At 38.5% G+C, this 19,708-nt stretch overlaps 1 protein-coding gene across 1 annotated transcript in view; it reads right to left on the bottom strand.

Annotated features, from left to right (window-relative positions):
• Nucleotides 1-19,708, bottom strand: part of LOC124716755 — a 120,392-nt gene that overhangs the window by 81,961 nt on the left and 18,723 nt on the right. The window contains exon 3 of the mRNA XM_047243299.1: nt 700-756. Coding sequence (XP_047099255.1) covers nt 700-756 — 57 coding nt within the window. The remainder of the gene's footprint in view (nt 1-699; nt 757-19,708) is intronic.

The raw sequence follows: 19,708 nt of genomic DNA, 5'->3' as shown, positions 1-19,708 counted from the left end.
AGTTTCATTGAGCTATGTTACTTGGCAATGACACATCATGTAAAAGTTACTCTCATCCTTCAGTTTTGCACACCAATGTATCATGTGATGAAGTTGGTGGTTGTCACACTGAACATTTCCTCCACAGTAATGAAGTCATAGATTCAGTTTACAGTATTTGATTGTGCTCTACTGTTCTGTCAATGAAAGTTCTTCAAATAACAGTATTCAGGTGTTTCATTTAACCTACCAAATGCATAGAAAATGCATACTGCTGTAGAAACAATTTCACATTTCTGGCTATATATTCCTTATAACAGTATATTCCAAAATAGCATCACTACAATCTCCCAAATTCTTATAAAGCCATTCGGTAACACCTTGTATATACGTAACCTGCAGATCATACAAGATGAAGTTGTGAAATGAATTAAATAAGCATTCTGTCACTACATTTGATTAGTCATGCAGAGTACGAAGTTGTTATGTATCAGAGAAATGTGACTGTGGAGGTTCTTTCTTTAAAAAGTAAGAATTGTGAATGAACAACCAATTAATTGCCAAATTTACGACTAATTTCTATGTTACAAGAGACTACATAGAATGACAGTGTAGTTAAAAAGTGCTTATGCAAGAGTCGTTAAGGAGGACAGTATTGTTACAGACACAAAGCAAAACTCACTACCCACATTCATATAGAGTTAAGAAGTCAGTACTCACTGAAGTTTGGTTCAAAAGTTGTCGCTCATCATCTTTGTAATGATCCTTGTCCAGGACCTAAAATTAAAAATATGTAATTAATGTCTGTGTATTGTTGTGTCAGTTAAAAAATTGTACCTATACTGGAAAATAAATTTTAAAAAAATAGGTCAGATATGCATTCACATTAAAGAGAGTGAGTCCCAGGTGGCTTGCAACTTGCTGTAGTTCGGGGAATTTGATTTTAACACGATGCCAACTCTAAGTTCATTAGTTGCAATGCATTATAGTAAATGTGTGAGGATCAGTAAGTATTCTGTTGAAACGCTTCCCAATGGAATAATTCTGCCATATGCCTGGATTATTTAGAAAGTTCTCAGAATGAGAACCGGAATCATTAGTACGAATCTAACAATACACCAACACAAATAATTTGTTACATGAATGAATATTTCAGTCTGTACTGGAGGGCGCACTTTTTTGAAATGTACTAGCAGACTGTCTTTTGCAGGCAAGACCCAAACTGCCCTCACAGTTTTTAACTCTCCCAGTGACCTGAACGTTGACAAGTACGTACTGGTGGAAATAAAGCTGTGAAGATAGTTTGAGAGTTGTGCCACTGCCCATGAAAACCAAGGTTCCAGGTTCAATTCGCAATCCAGCACACAGTTATGACAGGAAGAGTAATTTATTACTTAGGTAAACACAGGGTCCCGCAAAATGGTGCTTTACTGCAAGTCCACAAATTCACAAACACCATATGACAGAAACAGCAGCTAAGGCAGAATTAAGTATACTGCTTTCAGAGATGAACAGTTAGCACTGCAGTCTTTGTGTGCACAAAGACAGGGGTTTGAATCCTGGTTCCTCGTCAGATCAGAGAGAGGGAGGCCTGGAAGGGAGTCCACGCAGTCTCATGAGACCAAATGAGGAGCTGCTCAAAGAAACAGCAGCACAATCAGAAGTCATCTGTTGGAGCAATGGGCAGCATGCTGATCACACATCCTACGATCATAGGTCACTTCTTGTACTGCCTTACAGGCAACAGTTGGCCAGCCGGAACAGGTCCGAGGCATAATCTGTGAATGGTGTATATGTTTTTTTTTTTTTTTTTTTTTTTTTTTGTACCAGCAGCTATGGCCATCCCAGAAGCATGCAGAAAATCTGGACTGTCTGATACGGTGGTGAATGTCAAGTAGAGTTATGCAGTGGTACTGATGATAAATACGAGCCCAAATAAAATACAGGACAAGCTAGTGCGCGCGCGCGCGCGTGTGTGTGTGTGTGTGTGTGTGTGTGTGTGTGTGTGTGTGTGTGTGTGTGTGTGTGTGTGTGTGTGTGTCTGAACAAACACACTCATTTGTCTTCAAAAATGAAATGCCTAAAATGAATAAATGGCATATCCTATTTCACTGTCTTTACAAATTGTACTACACAGAATCCGATTTTATACAGCATGACCATATAAACCTGAACTACTTCAAAGAGTCATAAGATCTGAACCAATAACTGGACACATTTGCAATTTTGCGAGATGATAATTGACACACACACACACACACACACACACACACACACACTTATACACGCTATACATACAAAGTACTCACAGCAAATTTTGGCAGTGCCCTCCACCAACATCAATGCACAACTGCACTAATTTCACCATATTCCACAATATTCTACAAAGTGTATCCTCATCAATGTTGCTTGTTTCATGTGCAATGACCTCAATGAGTGCCACAGTTACCTGTGGTCTGTTCTTGTATACTTGGTTTCTAAGATACCCCAAAAAGAAAAAAAATCCATGGGACTGGCAGGAGGGGGGTTAAGTTAGGTCATGTGAACAAGAGGGGTAGAAATTTTTTGAGGTTATTCGACCACTAAAGAAACTGGTTACAAGATGCATGAAGCTTCAGGCATGTGACACATTGTGATGTACCTTTTGCATTTCTTGCTTTTTATGTTTTTGTTTTTTTTTTTTCAAAGGCAAAGAGAAAAGGTGAATCAGTAGCCCGGTATAGAGCCTGCACCTACCGTCATGTATTTTTTATTTTCAAATGTTAAAAAAAACATAAGATGTTTTTCTTGTTCTTTGGTAAAAGGAAGGATTCGCTCTCTGTTAATGAACGAAAGTAGACACACGTTATTTTAGAGTGAAATCTGTAGTACCCATTTTGGTTGTGAGAATAAGAAAAACGTCTGTATTTTTCATGTGTGTAGAAGAAATAATACAGTGGTATTTCACCAGTGAAAAACTGAGTTATTGTCCCCAGTAGTACTGTAATACATAAAAATCCAAGAAGCCCACCAGTGTACTTCAGAGTTATTATGGAGATCCGATTACAAAAGGAATGATGGACATGTTCAAGATTTTGTAGGTGGATATGGCGATCAGATGTAGTATTATTAATTGGTAAGCATAAATCAGCAACAAGAGAAAGGCTATTTCATTTATGTAAAGCTAATATGAAAAGATTCTTTACCCATTTACAAGCATAGCTCAGCTTATTGTGCTTGTCCGACATGCCGAAAAATTAATCTCATTATTTCCATATATCAAACACTTATTACGATTTTTTAAATTATATTATAATATTGCTCCATCTTGTTAGAAACAACCTTCCATAAGTTCGACATCATCCAGCTGCTCCACAAATGTATTGAAGAAGTGTGTAAAAACTGCAGTGTCTACAGTTGTATCAAAGAAAATGGAGCTGACAATCGTGGAAGCTGACACCGCACACCACACTTCAGCCTTTTTGTCATGCAGTGGTGTTTCGTGGATGATATGGGGGTTACACCAGCACAGTTTCTGCTGTTTTGTCAGTTGGTGTAACCTGACAGATCAAACCATGCCTCATCCGCCAACCAACTTACAGAGAGAATGTCTGGACATTGAATAAATACCCCTAAAACAATCAACAGTTATGATTTCTTTCCTTGTGGTTTGTTTCTTGCACTGCATTCATCATGTGCAGTTGCAATGCCGATTGCTTCGCAGCTCTGCGACATGTGTCATGCGAAATGCCTGTCTCAATCGGTGCACTGATTTTGCCGGAGAGTTTACCAGGTGCCTTTGAACACTATCAATAACCTCTGCACTCAATGTCTATGTTTACCACTGTCTCTGTTTAGTACACCATAAGTCTCCAACTTTCTTCCAATCAATAAAATTGTTGCCTTCTCTCCAGAATGCCTGTTGTGTTATAGCCAGTGAATTTGTCTTCAAATAGATTTTTCACAATAAAAACCCGCTCTCGAAGTGTGTACTGAATGTTTCTGCCACCTAAAGATTACAAACAAATCACTGATTTGCTCATTACTGTCAGGCGGCCCAAACAACACACTTGCAGACCTCACAAACCACAAGCGATGAGGCTACAAACGAACTAACATGGGCCAAGCAAGTGCGGCATTAGACCGGACAAAGGACATTGTGTGCAGAAACAACAATCAATTTGCCAACAAAGGGCAATATTTCTGATTCTCTCAGAGCTACTGAGATCATTAAAACAATATTTCCATTTCTATGACCTTTTGGGAGGAAATTATAACCCACTGAAATAATTCACGTTTATATGGATCAGCCTGTATTTCTACTGTTTGCTTTTGTTCAATGTTTATGAATCACATGTACAGGGAATTTGACATTTTGTTGTTTGGCTTTTACAATATATTAATGCTGTTGTCGTAGCTCAATCATTGTCTGGCATGGAACACGGCAGCTTTAAGAGCAATGAAGCTACATGTTAAATGCGTCCAATACTGCAACATACTGCCTGTTTGCAGCTAGGGTGTCCATTTAATTATCCTTTCATTTCTAGCAAAGCTGCATGGCCATCAACAGTAACTGTTTGTTCGGGAACAGATACTACCGTCATATATAGTTAAAATATGGCTTCCCGGCCATTGACCTTCTTGTGAAAACACACATCTCTACATTCTTCACTAAATACTGTTTCTTGAAACTTAGTAAGTAGGCTTTGATGAGATTTGTGCATGCCAATTCTGGTTTTCCAATACTCACTACTACTACTAATAATAATAATAATAATAATAATAATAGCAATAATCTTTATTTGTCAATAATAACTTTACAGTCTTGGACATCATCATTTTCTGTACATTTAGAACAATGATATCATGCAACTCATATAATAAATGTATATAACAAGTTGTGCATTACATACTACTATATAAACATTTACTGCCATTGATATACTGCAGTACCTGTACAAAAAAGTAGAATTGTTGATAATGGAGCTCAGAAATCTCTGAGTAACTATAACCATCTGGTGGTGATTGGCAGTAAAATAAGATCAATAGTTTTTTATTCTACTTAATAAGAGAATCTGGTTGCTTTTACAAAACTTCAAAATGCTTTTTTAATGAAATCGTCTTTGCTTGTGCTTCTATTGGCTCCAACAGACATGAATTTTTTCTTGTCCCTGCCTATGATTGACCGTATGTGATCATTTGATTTCTGTCTCTAAAAATCATTACACACAGGTAATCAAATTGTGATTCATTGATGTTGTAGTTATACAATACTAGTTTTCTACGTTTTGTGAACTGTACAATTTTACATTTCTGAACACTTAAAACAAGTTTAAAATTTTTGCACCACTTTGAAATCTTACAAAGATCTGACTGAAAATTTGTGCAGCTCTTCTCAGAGAGTGTTTAATTACAGGTAATGCATCATCAGCACAAAGGCTGAGTTTAAAATTAATTTTAAAAAAGTATGACAATAAAAGTGAACCATCCAGAAGGGGAGGAGGAAACAAAATCATTCATCACAGGGTGAGAGGGTTTGTGGTGTTATCTCAGTGATTACAAATACAAATCAAATTCACAAAAAAGTTTGAAGTAGGAGCCACTTATCAGACACTGCATCGACGACAGATCTGGGGTCACCTAGACACGAGAGCATCTCAACATTACACAGGCAGTTCAAAGAGAACGAATTCGTATTCAGTTCATACACACACATGCCATGTGTAGCAGAGCATTGGTCCATTCAGAAACAGCACAAGAATACTGCTGCACGAGATGTAACACATAATGATGCAGGATGTGATGTAGCATTCTGCTGTCAAAATTTCCTCTATTACCAGATGCAAGTTGAAGTCACATCCTGTGGCTTCCCATACTGGAACACCAGGAGTAAAACTGCCGTGCTTCTCTAAATATTGGAAGAATGGGACCTTTCCCCAGGTAACCATCTTACTTTCCTGCAAATGGTCATCCGGGTCGGTACAGAACCACGATTCATCGCTGAATAAAATGTGATGTCTGTCACTTGCGGTCCATACTTCCCGGGTCAAGGCGCCACTCCATATGCAGCCGTTTGTGTTGTGGTGTTAAATGCATCCTGTGCACGTAACGGTAAATACCTAAGATAACTGCTGCTAGTCTTTGACCAATGGTGCAGATTGGCATACCATACTGCAAGGAATCCATTACTTGTTCTCAGATGGCAGGCACAGATGTGAAGGGGGTTATAATGTGCTCAGTACGCAAAACAGCAGTCCTTCCTTTTGCTGGTCACACTCGGCCGGTTGCAATCTTTACAACGAGTATGCCTGACCTCACATTCCCATGCAGCCAACACCAGGCCACTGTCACATCTGAAAGCCCCACAAATCTGCATATAGCACAATTCAGCCAGCTGGCTAAATGGATATCCACAATGGGAGAACTTACAAATTCTGCCAGGTACTGCTAACAATGTCTCTCACAAGTAGGTGGTACCTCCATGTCCTTTACAGTAATCACAAATGCACCTGATGCTGCTCACACCCATTATATACCATACCGGGCATGGCAACACTAAATGTGAAAAACACTAATGCACTCTGGTCGCCATTTTACATTTCACTGGGAATTGCAACTCCAAACATTTACATACACACCAACAGTGTTTATGTGTATGAAGTTACACAGTGGCAATATTGACTATATGAAAAAAAGTAAATTAGTTTCAAACTACAGTGTGCACACACTTTATTCAACACGTAAACATCACTACAGATATTCAGATTTAGGTTATGACACATTCAATATGCCTGCCATCATTGGTGATGATGTGGTGCAGACGAATAGCGAAATTCTGCATGACCCGCTGAAGTGTCAGAACATCGATGCTGTCTGTGACCTCCTGAATGGCTTTTTTCAGAACAGCAATGGTTCTGAGGTTATTGCTGTACATTTTGTCTTTAAGATAGTCACCCAAAAAGGAGTCACACGGTTCAGATACGGAAAATAGGGTGGGCAATTGAGGTCCGTGCCAGTGGCCTCTGGATATCCCAGAGCTAGTCCCCAAAGTGCTCCACCAGGACATCAAACACTCTCCTGCTTCGATGGGGTTGAGTTCTGTCTTGCGTGAACCACATCTTGTCAAAATCATGGTCACCTGGATAATGGGGACGAAATCATCTTCCAAAACCTTCACGTACTGTTTGGTAATCACTGTGCCATCAACAAATATTGTACCAATTATTCGTGAGTGGACAATGCACACCACAGAGTCAACTGCTGAGGGTCAAGAGACTTCGCAATCGCAAAACGCAGGTTCTCAGTCCCCCAAATGCGCCAATTTTGCTTACTGACAAACCCATCCAAATGAAAGTGGGCTTTGTTTCTAAATCAAACCATGCATGCACATACTAATTCCCATCATGCCCTGTGGCCAACTGTGCAGTTTGAACGTCCCAATACAAACTGTTCAGCAGTTGTAACAATTTTATCTCATACAGTCACCATGTGCCTACTGGGAGCTTCTGGTATACTTTGAAAAACTGCTAAATAGCAAAAAAACCAAACCATAAGGCATTGTGGAGAAGAAAGCATATTAGCAAAAAAGTTGGAAGTAACCAACCCAAACTTAAAAAAATATGGTACATAATACAATTCTAAAAATTTAGCAAACAAAAAGAAATACGAGAAAAATAGAAATGCACCCATCCGCGAAAAAGTAATGGAGACAAAACAGATACAAATCATTGGAGAGGATCGTACAAAACTATTTCGGGGGAATACTGGGTAGGATTCATGAAAGAAATGTCAAATGTGGAACAAATTATAAATATCAAGTCAGCAATCCAACACTATGCTGACAGGTGTGAATGGTAGCACACTATCGTTTTAATAAAGCATGGTTGCAAAATGCTGACAAATTATTTACAGAAGAACGGAATAGCAATTTGGGGTTCAAAGACATACAGAACACATGAGGAAATACTGATCCAATGATGAATATTTAGAAGACAGTTTGAAGAAAAGCAAACCAACATTTATAGAAATTGTAGAGCCAGAGAAAGCTTTTGACAATGTTGGCTGGAATACAATGTTTTAAATACTGTAGGTAACAGGGATTAAATACAGAGAATAAAAGATTATTTACAACTTGTACAGGAATCAGACTTCAGTTATAACAGTCAAAGTACATGAGGGAAGTGATTGCGAAGGGACTTTAAAGAGCAGTTGAACAGAATGGATAGTATCTTAAAAATGGTTATAAAAGGAGCATCAACAACAGCAAAATAAGTGTAATGGATTGTAGTTGATGCTGATGCCAAGGGAAAGTTATTAGGAAATGTGACACTAAAAATAGAGGATGAGTTTTTCCTATTTAGAGAGCAAAATAACTGATGATGGCCAAAGTAGAGAGGATATAAAATAGAGACTAGCAATAGCACAGAAACGTTTTTGAAAAAGATGGATTTGTTAATATCTAATATAAATTTAAGTCATAGAAAGTCTTTCGTAAAAGTATCTGTCTGGATTGTAGCACTGCATGGAAGAGAAATGTGGACAACAATCATTCAGACAAGAAGAGAATAGAAGCTTTTGAAATGTGGTGCTACAGAAGAATGCTGAATATTATTAGATGAGTAGATTGAGTAACTAATGAGGATATACTGAATCAAACTGAGAACTGAGGGGGAAAAAAAAGAAATTTATAGCTCATCGAATGGGCACATCTTGAGGCATCAAGAATAATCAGTTTTATTATGAAGGGTAGTGTGTGCGTGTGTGTGTGTGTGTGTGTGTGTGTGTGTGTGTGTGTGTGTGTGTAAGGGGGGGGGGGGGGATACAAATTTTAGAGGGAGACTAAGGTTTTAGTTGATGTAGATTTCAGTAGTTATTTAGGGATGAAAGAGACATTCACAGGATACAGTAGTGCGGAGAGCTGCATCAAACCAGTCTGGACTATAGCCCGGAGAGCTGCATCAAACAAGTATCTGGACTGGAGACCACAACAAAACAAAACAAGAGTAGGAGTAAGGCAGGAAGAGAGAGTACCACTCATGCTCTTTAACTCTATCTTCGGGATAAAATCATCTGGGAATAGTACAAAGTACAACAAGAAGCTGGAATAAATCACCAACTAAAACTAGGATCAAAAAATAAAGGAATAATTAAACTTCCTGGCAGATTAAAACTGTGTGCCAGACCGAGAGTCAAACTCGGGATCTATGCCTTTCACAGGCAAGTGCTCTACCATCTGAGCTACTAAAGCATGACTCACGCCCCATCCTCACAGCTTTACTACTGCCAGTACCTTGTCTCCTACCTTCCAAACTTTACAGAAGCTCTGCTGCGAACCATGCAGATCTAGCACTCCTGAAAGAAAGGATATTGCGGAGACATGGCTTAGCCACAGTCTGGGGGATGTTTCCAGAATGAGATTTTCACTCCACAGCGGAGTATGCGCTGATATAAAACTTCCTGGCAGATTATAACTATGTGCCGGACCAAGACTCGAACTCGGGACCTTTGCCTTTCGCAGGCAAGTGCTCTACCATCTGAGCTACCCAAGCATGACTCACACCCCATTCTCACAGCTTTACTACTGCCAGTACCTCATCTACTACCTTCCAAACTTAACAAAAGCTCTCCTGCAGGAGAGCTTCTGTAAAGTTTGGAAGGTAGGAGATGAGGTACTCCAGCAGGAGAGCTTCTGTAAAGTTTGGAAGGTAGTAGATGAGGTACTGGCAGTAGTAAAGCTGTGAGAATGGGGCGTGAGTCGTGCTTGGGTAGCTCAGATGTTAGAGCACTTGCCCGCGAAAGGCAAAGGTCTCGAGTTCGAGTCTCGGTCGAGCACACAATTTCAATCTGCCAGGAAGAGTTTCATATCAGCGCACACTCCGCTGCAGAGTGAAAATCTCATTTTGTAAAGGAATAATATTTTTTAATGCACAAGGTTATTCAGATTCTTTATTTGCACTTGTCCACATGTAGCAGAACAGGCTTTATATTTATGACACGATACAACAGGAAACACTATATTAATTAATGTTCATATTACATGTACAATTTATCTTAGACTAACGAGTTGTAAAGAATTGTAATAATAATCTTAAAACTCAATTTGTACATTACAAGTATCCAAGGAATTCTCTTAAACTGTAAAATCGACTGTATGTGAACCAGTTATACAACTTAACTTTAAAATTGTGAGGTGTACTGAGTGCAGAATGTGGTAAATTATTAAAAATTTTCGAACAGTCACTTTGTGAGAGCTGCCTGCTTTTGTCAATTTACAACTATGACTCTCAATACTATTTTGTTGCTGGTGTCATGACTATATTCTCTCTGCTGTTGAACTTTCTTATACTGTTTCTAACATATAGCAAAGATGTATAAATATAAAGATTTATCACTGTCAATATTTTATCTTAGTGAATAAAGGATGGCAGTGTTCCCTTGGATCAATCTTACACATTATTTGTAGACCTTTTTCTGAATCAGTAACACATCACTGACGTGAAACAAATGAACCCCACAGCAACAGTCCACAAGATATGAGAGACACAAAGTCCAAGGTAAGCTGTCCCAAGATATTTATTACTCGCTACTCTGTCCAAACAGGCCTTGGAAGGCCCAACGGTACTGACTGGCTACTGTGTCACCATCAGCCCACAGGCATCACTGAATGCGGATATGGAGGGGCATGTGGTCGGCACACCACTCTCCTGGCCACATGTCAGTTTACGAGACCGGAGCCGCTACTTCTCAATCAAGTAGCTCCTCAGTTTGCCTCACAAGAGCTGAGTGCACCCCGCTTGCCAACAGCACTCAGCAGACCAGCTCGACAGTGCTTAATTTCAGTGATCTGATGGGAGCCGGTGTTACCACTGTGGCAAGATGAGATCAGCTAATTTCCATTTCAGCTAGGACACCAGTGATATATTTTTGCAGACAAGGTTAATGTGCACTGCCAGTTTGGCTTGGAATTAATATTTTTCTACTTCTTTAGCCAGTACCAGCTGGAGGTGTTGAGTTTTCTGTGCATTACACAGCAGTTTGTTAGATGAGGACCATTTTTGTGTTAAGGAGAGCACATACCGCCATTTCTGGTCTAACTTGACAAATATCAATCCATGGTGATTGAAATTGTATCATCTGCATAGCAGATAGATGACTGAAGCCCAGCATAATGTGACAAATTGTTGATTGCAACAATGAAGAAGAATTGTCCAAGTGCAGTTAACCTCCAGTTTGTCAGAAGAAAATTGCACAAAATCTACAAGAGACACAGAAAAATGAGACATACCAGTGGATAGAGTATCTCCCCAAGTTTAAATTTGTAATACATGCTGCAGCAAAATAATACTAGGGGGCAGGCATGGTAGGATATGTAGAGAAATCATCCACTTCATATCATACTGAATAGTTCGCGCCCACTGATAGGCAACCAAATGAACAGATTTCCAAAGCGAGCCTGCCGTTGACCCTTCCCTGGCAGTTCGTGTTGGCACCATCAATGAACTGCTTACACATAGGTCTTTGACATGCCACAAATGGTGCCCCTCATGATGCAAAGATCCTCTACAACTGATGTTTGTATTTTATGTATGTCGTGTAGTTTTTGTGCAGTGCTCTATGAAACATTGGAGATACTTATGAATAATCCTGTGCTGTTATGAATAATCCCACCAACATATTTTTTGATGTGTTTCTTAGTAGCCCATCAACCAAACAGGATCGGAGAGATGTTTGGTATAATTTTAAAAAATCAACTATCTCGGTTTTGAAGATAACATAGCATAGCAATCTTTGGCATGGGCATCTATTCAACTGTGATTCAAATAAAGCTTATAGGAAAAATTTTATGAGAAAAGAGGCATAAAAATGTCTGCATTCAAAATTAAGAAAATTATTACCTTCTTGAATGCTCTGAAATCACTAGAAATATGCTTTAGAAGGAACAAAAAATAAATAAAAAACTCTTCAAGGACAAATAAAATTTTAATCTAATTTCCATAAAATTTTAATTCAACTTCCATACACAAAAAATCAGACAATATACAATTGTAATAGGACATTAAGCACCACTCTACATAGCGTCATTTTACCCTTAAGTATGAGAAATGAAAGCAATACAAACAACAAAGAGAGAGAATATTTCAAAACATTCGGATGCTGAAATGGATGGAAATGGGAAATATATATGCTAAGGACAAGCATAGAACTCTAAAGCAAACACCAAGACATTTCATACAAAATTTGGGGGGTGGGGTGCCACTTTTTTCAGACATCTATATTACTAACCAACGATCTTGGAACATGGTACCAGCTGCAGGTTTCTATCTAATGGCTACCACGGGTAACAAAAATTTTATTTTCAATATTTTGCATAATTATTGACCTAATTTAAATGCTATTATACTCCATTCATTAAAAGATATAATATTATGTTAAAAATTGAACACAATAAGACAAGTATTACAATTAGAAACTGTGTGTTTGCCTTGAAGTGATTGTGCGCAAATACCCAGACTTAATTCACCCACTATTTGACGATGAGAACACTTACTCTCTTCCAACAAACTTTACACGCAATTTCAAACCTTCACAAAACTACTACTTTCTGATATCTCCCCCTAAATTGATGACAGCAAAAAAGTTTATCACTTGCTATATTTTTGCTGTTAATGCAGTAGAACTTCAGAAGCAGACATGACATTTTAATTTATTATTTCTTTACTACTGACTATTTGCAAAACAGTTTGTTGACAGTATCCTGATACATCACTGAATAAACTGCAAAATTATATTATTGTATGATGTATCATTGTACTAGATATGATGTCATAAACATTGAGATGAGCGAAAAACTTGCTTTTGCTCAAAATTAAGCACAAATTACTCAAGACTATATTCATCCAGTGTTTCATAATGAGAGCACTTAGCGACTTGCAACAAACTAAGCATAATTTCAAACCTCCTCCTCTAAATTTATTCTCGCTTACATGCTTAACATCAAGTATTTAACACATTAACCAATTTATCAATCAATCAGATGTTTGAAGCTGTTTTACACATGAGCGTTCGATTCTTTAAAGAATCAGAGGTTTACTGGTACAAAAAGAATGGAGGAAAATAGATTAACTAAATAAATATTTCAATACATCAACAAGAGAAAGAAAAGAAGTAACTAGATCAATGGAACTCAAATACATTCAGAAGAATGAACGTTTCTGACGAAGATATCCAAAATAGAGAGAACTTTAGACACAACATCATAAAGAATCTCCACTGAGAAACAGAGGTTTGTTACTGTGTTGTTGTTTTTGTTGTTGTTGTTGTTGTTTTTTGGGGTATTCAATATTTAGGTTATTAACAATCACAAATATTTTCCTTGGACAAGTGAACTTAAAAAGAATTTAATACATTCCTCCTTATCCACTCATTCAACAAACACTAGCAGACATAATTTTCAATGACAGATCCAATAATAAGAAAAAGGCTTTAACATTGTGGCTGGCTGAACACTAATAAAAATGGAAAAAACCAACCTCTCTTACAATTGTCATACTCACTCACTAAGACACACAATCTCGATGTTAAAAATTCTAAATTACTGAAAAGCTAAAACGCTTTTAAAAAAATGAAATACTGAAATGAATGTGTAGCTGTCAAGTGACTATACAAGGGTATAAAATGACTGAGTTTCTAGCTGGTGTGATGGATAGCAGCTTGATAGCTTAGATGAAGAAAAATGCAAGTTAATGCGGATGAGTAGGAAAAAGAATCCTATAAATTCAAACACAGCATTAGTAGTGTGCTGCCTGGCACAGTCACATAAATTAAATATCTAGGCATAATGTTGTAAAGTGATATTAAATGGAATGAAATGTCAAGTTTGTAGTAGGGAAGGTGACTATTCGAATTCATTTTATTGGGAAAATTTTGGAAAAGTGTAGCTCATCTATAAGCAAGACAACACACAGAATGCTAGTGCAACCCATTATTGAGCAATCCTCGAGTGTTTGGGATTCCACTAGGTCAGAACAGAGGAAGACGTCAAAGTAAATCAGAGGCTGCTAGATTTGTTAACGGTAGGTTCAATCAGCACGCAAGTATCATGGAGGTACTGCTTAAACTCAAATGGGAATTCCTGGAGAGAAGGTGATGTTATTTTCGGGAAACACTACTGAGAAAATTTAGACAGGTGATATTTGCTCCTGACTGCACAGCAATGGGAATTACTAGAGGCAGTTGCTTCATTCTGTATGTATCGAACCAGGGATAATTCTCAGAGTAAGGATGCAACAGGCAAATCCTTGGAAGTATGACTGTAACCAAGATACCATAAAAGCAAGGAAAAGAGTGAGAGGGAGTAAGGTGGGTGAGTTGTCATCCACAGAATGCAGTTGAAGGTACGGGTCGAGACACACATCCTCTGCGTCACAGACACTACCTCGCCCTCTGTTATCCCGAAAAAGTGGGCAGCACAGACAAGATGATAAAATTATAGGAAAGACAAAATATTAAAAATGGAAAATATAAAAGAGTAACGAGAATTAAAGGTGGGAAGGGAAGGAGTCAGGTCAGGTCACCGAGCAAGAGTCAGTGTGTGTTCCCAGTCCACAGCAAGTGGGAGGTCCCCCTCCAACCCCCCAGGCGGTCAATGAGGTCAAAGCGCCCCGCCTCACAGAGACGAGTAGAAACCACCTTTGCAAGACCAACATAAAATCAGGTCAGCCACTTTGGCATCATCTGCTAGCACCAGAGGTAGTGTGTCAGGAATGTTGAGATATACTGCAAAGTAGCCAAATCTGGACAGTCCATTAGGATGAGTGCTACCATCAGGGGGCACCACATGGGCAGGAAGGTGAGTCCTCACATCTGAGAATGTGCCCGTGGGCCAGTCGAGTGTGGCCAACATGTAGCCGACAAAGGACAGTGGATTCCCTGCGAGAAGCACAAAGGGAAGACTGCTGTATGGTCGTGGTCTCCTTTATTGCCCTCAGTTTGTTTGGGGAGTCTAGTCCATGCCTGGTGGTGTCTGCTTTACATTTATCAATGGAAATGGTTGGGCAATATTCCATACAATGTTTCGATTGGGAGGTAAATTTGATGAGAATGTTTATCGGTGGTTGTCAGTTCATCTGGTGGAAGCTGTTATAGTGACACATTGCTGCTTACATACCGGCAGGTGGTTCCCGAGACATGTCAGTACCTCCTGCTACCTGAAGAGTGATGTTCACATGGCAACTCTGCTAACGAAATCAGCCCACTGACCTGCAATTTTTGGCAACAGAGACTGCAATCCTCCTGGTGGTTTAAGTTTGACCGGCACTTTGCTACCTCCCCACTCTCCACTTACAGATCAAGGTCTCCAGGTGTAGGATTGGCTTTTTGAAAGTGTCTATACAGTGGCGTAGGTTAGGGTCGCAGATATCACAACCTGCAGCCATTTGGAGCAATGGGTCTTCATCTGTGCATAATAGACAAAAAATAAATTTGCGTGGTGCTCTAGAGCCTTAAAATTGTAAGTGAATATTTGGAGAGGTGGTGTAGTGTAGTGGTTCCAATGTATTACAGATGTATTGAAGGTTGTGGATTTGAATCCCATTAGGTGTTTTAAAAATTTTATTTTTAGATCTACATTAATGACATTAATCATTATTTTCAGTCAGTTTATCGGTTGAAATGTAATTTTTTATTTCTAATCCTTAGCTACACCATTTTAATCATCCTATTAGCTTTTTATTTGCTCTCATTTTTTCTTCCTATCACTCTTTTTTCATTTGGAATCTTTGTGCATGTGCTCTTCTTTTCTTCTGTTTTATCATTTTATACTTTCATGTATTATTCATTACTGCTGTTCCTCATTTGCTTGGATTTCATTTTATTTATTGATTAAACCTTCATCTGTGTTATTTTGTCCATAGTGCAAGAATAATTTTTGTTTTAAATGTTTGTTTGGCAATTATCATAAAAAAATTTACATCAATATAAAAGATGATTTCTCCAATTGTTTTTTAATCAACAGACTGGCATTTTTAGACATTTAAATATTGTGATGGGTAAATAAAAATAATTAAAGTCACATGCACAAAGATTCCAAATGGAGAAACGACGAAGAAAAAAATGGGAGCAAATAAAAAGTTAATACAATTATTAAAATGATGTAGCAAAGGATTACAAACAACAAGCATTACATTTAAACCAATTAAATAAATAGGAATAATAATCAGTCACTTCAATACCTATTTAAAAATAACAGTTTAAAAGCATCTAACATTATTTGAGCTCACAACCTTCAATATGACAGTAATGTATCTTAACCACAACGCAACACACAGCACAGCAGATATCACTTATAATTTTTAAGGTCCTAGAGCATCACACAAAATTCTTTTTTATATCTATTACTCGTAACTGAAGGTCCACTGCAGTGTGCTATACTTGTGACCCTATCTACACAACTGTACAGACAGTTTCAGAAAGTCGCTCCCACCACTGGGGACTTGTCCTTGTTAGTGGTAAGTGGCTGGCTTTGTGAAATATCGATCATGCTCTGCAATGTGTGCGTAGACAGGAAATCCCATTTCACTCATATAGAACAGTCCATAATCGCAAGTAAATTCTTATACTCCTGCCACTTGAAGCTTGTCCACGAGGTCTCTAACAGAACCCAGGAAGTTTTCTATTTTGTTGTTGCTGAAGTAAGTGTGCTCAATTCCGCGTAGTCATAGAATCTTGCCCATTGTATCACTCTTGTTTAACAAATGTCATAGTTTCATCCAGAGCTGATGATAAATCCTTTATTATGACTAGTTCTAGTCCTCAGACCCTTATTGGATATGATAAGACATTTACAACAACTTACATGGTCTTATAAAACCTATGGTGTCAATTGATATAAAATTCATCATTTGTCTCTGTTTCCATACACCAAAATATATTACATTGCCAATAATAAAATGTACCAAATACTGGGAAATCAAACACATTTTGTTTATACATATTATAAACCGCACACCATTATTCTGTGTGTCTGTATGTGTAGGGAATTTGATATGCCGTTCACTAATATGTAGACTGATCCCTCATAATTGTCAGGACAAGGTTTGTACTAAGGAAATGTTTTGAAAACCCACTACAAAAGTCAGAAATGTGGATGATATTTTTGTATGAAAATCTCATAGAAAGACAGTTCCACTTTCACATGTTTTTTTATAAAATAATAATAATAATAATAATAATAATAATATGATGTTCAGTTTGATGGTTCTGGTGACACGTTTTCGTAATGGCAAACAATTCCACACTGAATATTGGTATTTTGTGAAAAACAGTACAATTGAAAGTGATATTTTAGTGTGTTATTGGCAGTGGTGATATCCTTGGTGTGCTGCAAATATTCAGTTGATTTCAGTATGTGGTTTATTTCTTTGGGAACAATGCTACCAGTGACACATCAAGTCAATGAGATTGAAAAAGAGCATAGACAGTGTTTGGAGGCAAATTGAAAAACAATACTTGGCTACATACATTATGATTCCTACATACAATGGATGTAGCCAAGTATGACTTGCTCAGTTGGAGCTTATGCAAAAAATACTTTGGAACGTCGACAAGTAGACAGCCAAAGGGATAATTTGAACTGAAGAATGAATTCCAATTTATTTCATTTAAATAAATTAATGATTTTACTGAACTTGTTTTCAAGTAACTGAGTGACAGAAAGACAATGCACAGCCTAAACCCCTGTATATACAGACATGTTACACAACAATACACAATAAACACTTTCTGTTAAACCAGCTGCAATAAAGAACATGCTAAGCTGTGCTGTGAAAATGTGCAGTTTTGTTTTCCTTTTTGCAGTCATTTTTAACAGAAAACAGGAGAGTTGTGTCTATGGCTAACTTTATTATCCTAACTGTCTGTAGATTAAAACCATGTGGAATACTGTCAATAAAGTTACTATCCTCATGGACCCAGAGCTGGAAAGGTCTCTCTCATACCCCGTGTACTAACGATTAAAACTGATTTATCCATTCATTTTGACTTCTATTCTCAATGTCATAACAATATATAATGTCAGAGAAGGGAGGAGGAGATGGATAAGAAGAAGGGGGAAGGATGATATGGACAGAGAGACGGGGGAAGAGAGTATGGACATGGATAGAGAGGGTTTGGGATAAAAGAGTGGGAGGGGGTGATGGACAGAGATAGGAGGGAGGAGGAGTAGATGGACAAAAGATGAGGGAAGGAGGAAGTATACATATCCAATTCCCATACATATTTAGCAATTATGAAGCATTGCCAGGTTCACTAGCAATTTATAAGGACAAAGGAAGTATGTTACACTACGCTTGTTCGCCCACTGCTTGAATACTGCTCAGCAGTGTGTGATCCGTACCAGATAGGGTTGATAGAAGAGATAGAGAAGATCCAATGGAGAGCAGTGCGCTTTGTTACAGGATCATATAGTAATTGCGAAAGCGTTACGGAGATGATAGATAAACTCCAGTGGAAGACCCTGCAGGAGAGACGCGCCGTAGCTCAGTACGGGCTTTTGTTGAAGCTTCGATAACATACCTTCACCGAGGAGTCAAGCAGTATATTGCTCCCTCCTACATATACCTCGCGAAGAGACCATGAGGATAAAATCAAGGGAGATTAGAGCCCACATAGAGGCATACCGACAATCCTTCTTTCCACGAACAATACGAGACTGGAATAGAAGGGAGAACCAATAGAGGTACTCAAGGTACCCTCCGCCACACACCGTCAGGTGGCTTGTGGAGTATGGATGTAGATGTAGATGTAGTAATGATGAGTGTGTAATATATGCATTGTCATTTGTTTCATGTTTAACGTGTGTTTGGTATGACATCTTGTGGTAATGGTGGGAGCTACAAGCTGATCAGCTGCGGGGGAGGCATTTTGTGGTGGGAAAATCAGTACAGAAACAGCCACTCCAAGTCCAGAAGGCAGCAAAACTTGACCAGAATCTATAATACTATAAATCCAAGTCCTCTGCCACATTTTTTCTGTCTGTATGTGACAGCTAATCTCAGGAACTACAGTTGGGATTTTGATACAGTTTTCAATGATAGATGGAGTGATTCACATGGAGGTGTGTATATAATTTAGCACTCACTATAGGAGACAAATCAACCGGCCGGTGCTAAGTGATAACTGTGCAAAGCCAGAGCAGGTCACTAGTTATTGCCAATGTAAATATATTTTACTTCCCGATAACAAAACTTAATGGCACCTGACACCATGGGTTTTATATCGCCATTTAAGCAGTTTTAACCCTTTGACTGCTGCAGAATTGTTAACTTGTCATGCCTCGCCGTTCCCCTGGCATGCCTGACGTGTATACACATGGCCTTGGGTCTTCCCTACAGTGTTAAGGACGTGTTTACACATCCCGTGCCACTGGCCTCCCCACTGCTAGAAACGAGTTTAGGCACGCTGAGTCACAGCTACCTGAGCGCTACGGAGATGTATACATGCACAGCTGTCTTTCTGCCATGCTCTTCTAGTAGCTGTTTGGTGGTCTGACTGTGTAGTTAGAGAGTGCATATATTTTTGCTGCTGTGTTCACTCTTTGCAGAAATCGACCTAGATTCCTGTATTTTCATCAGTTTTCTCGTTTCATACGAGAAAAGTCACGTCGCCCTGGTTGTCCAGATAAAGAAATCCTGGATATGCTCACTAAGAGCAACAGTGAGTGTGAATTATCTGATGTTGCTAACAGTGATGAGTC

Source organism: Schistocerca piceifrons, chromosome 9 (genome assembly GCF_021461385.2).
Source record: "Schistocerca piceifrons isolate TAMUIC-IGC-003096 chromosome 9, iqSchPice1.1, whole genome shotgun sequence".
Lineage (NCBI taxonomy): Eukaryota > Metazoa > Arthropoda > Insecta > Orthoptera > Acrididae > Schistocerca > Schistocerca piceifrons.
The sequence above is the reverse complement of the archived record's forward strand: the minus strand, read 5'-3'. Positions and strand labels throughout refer to the sequence as shown.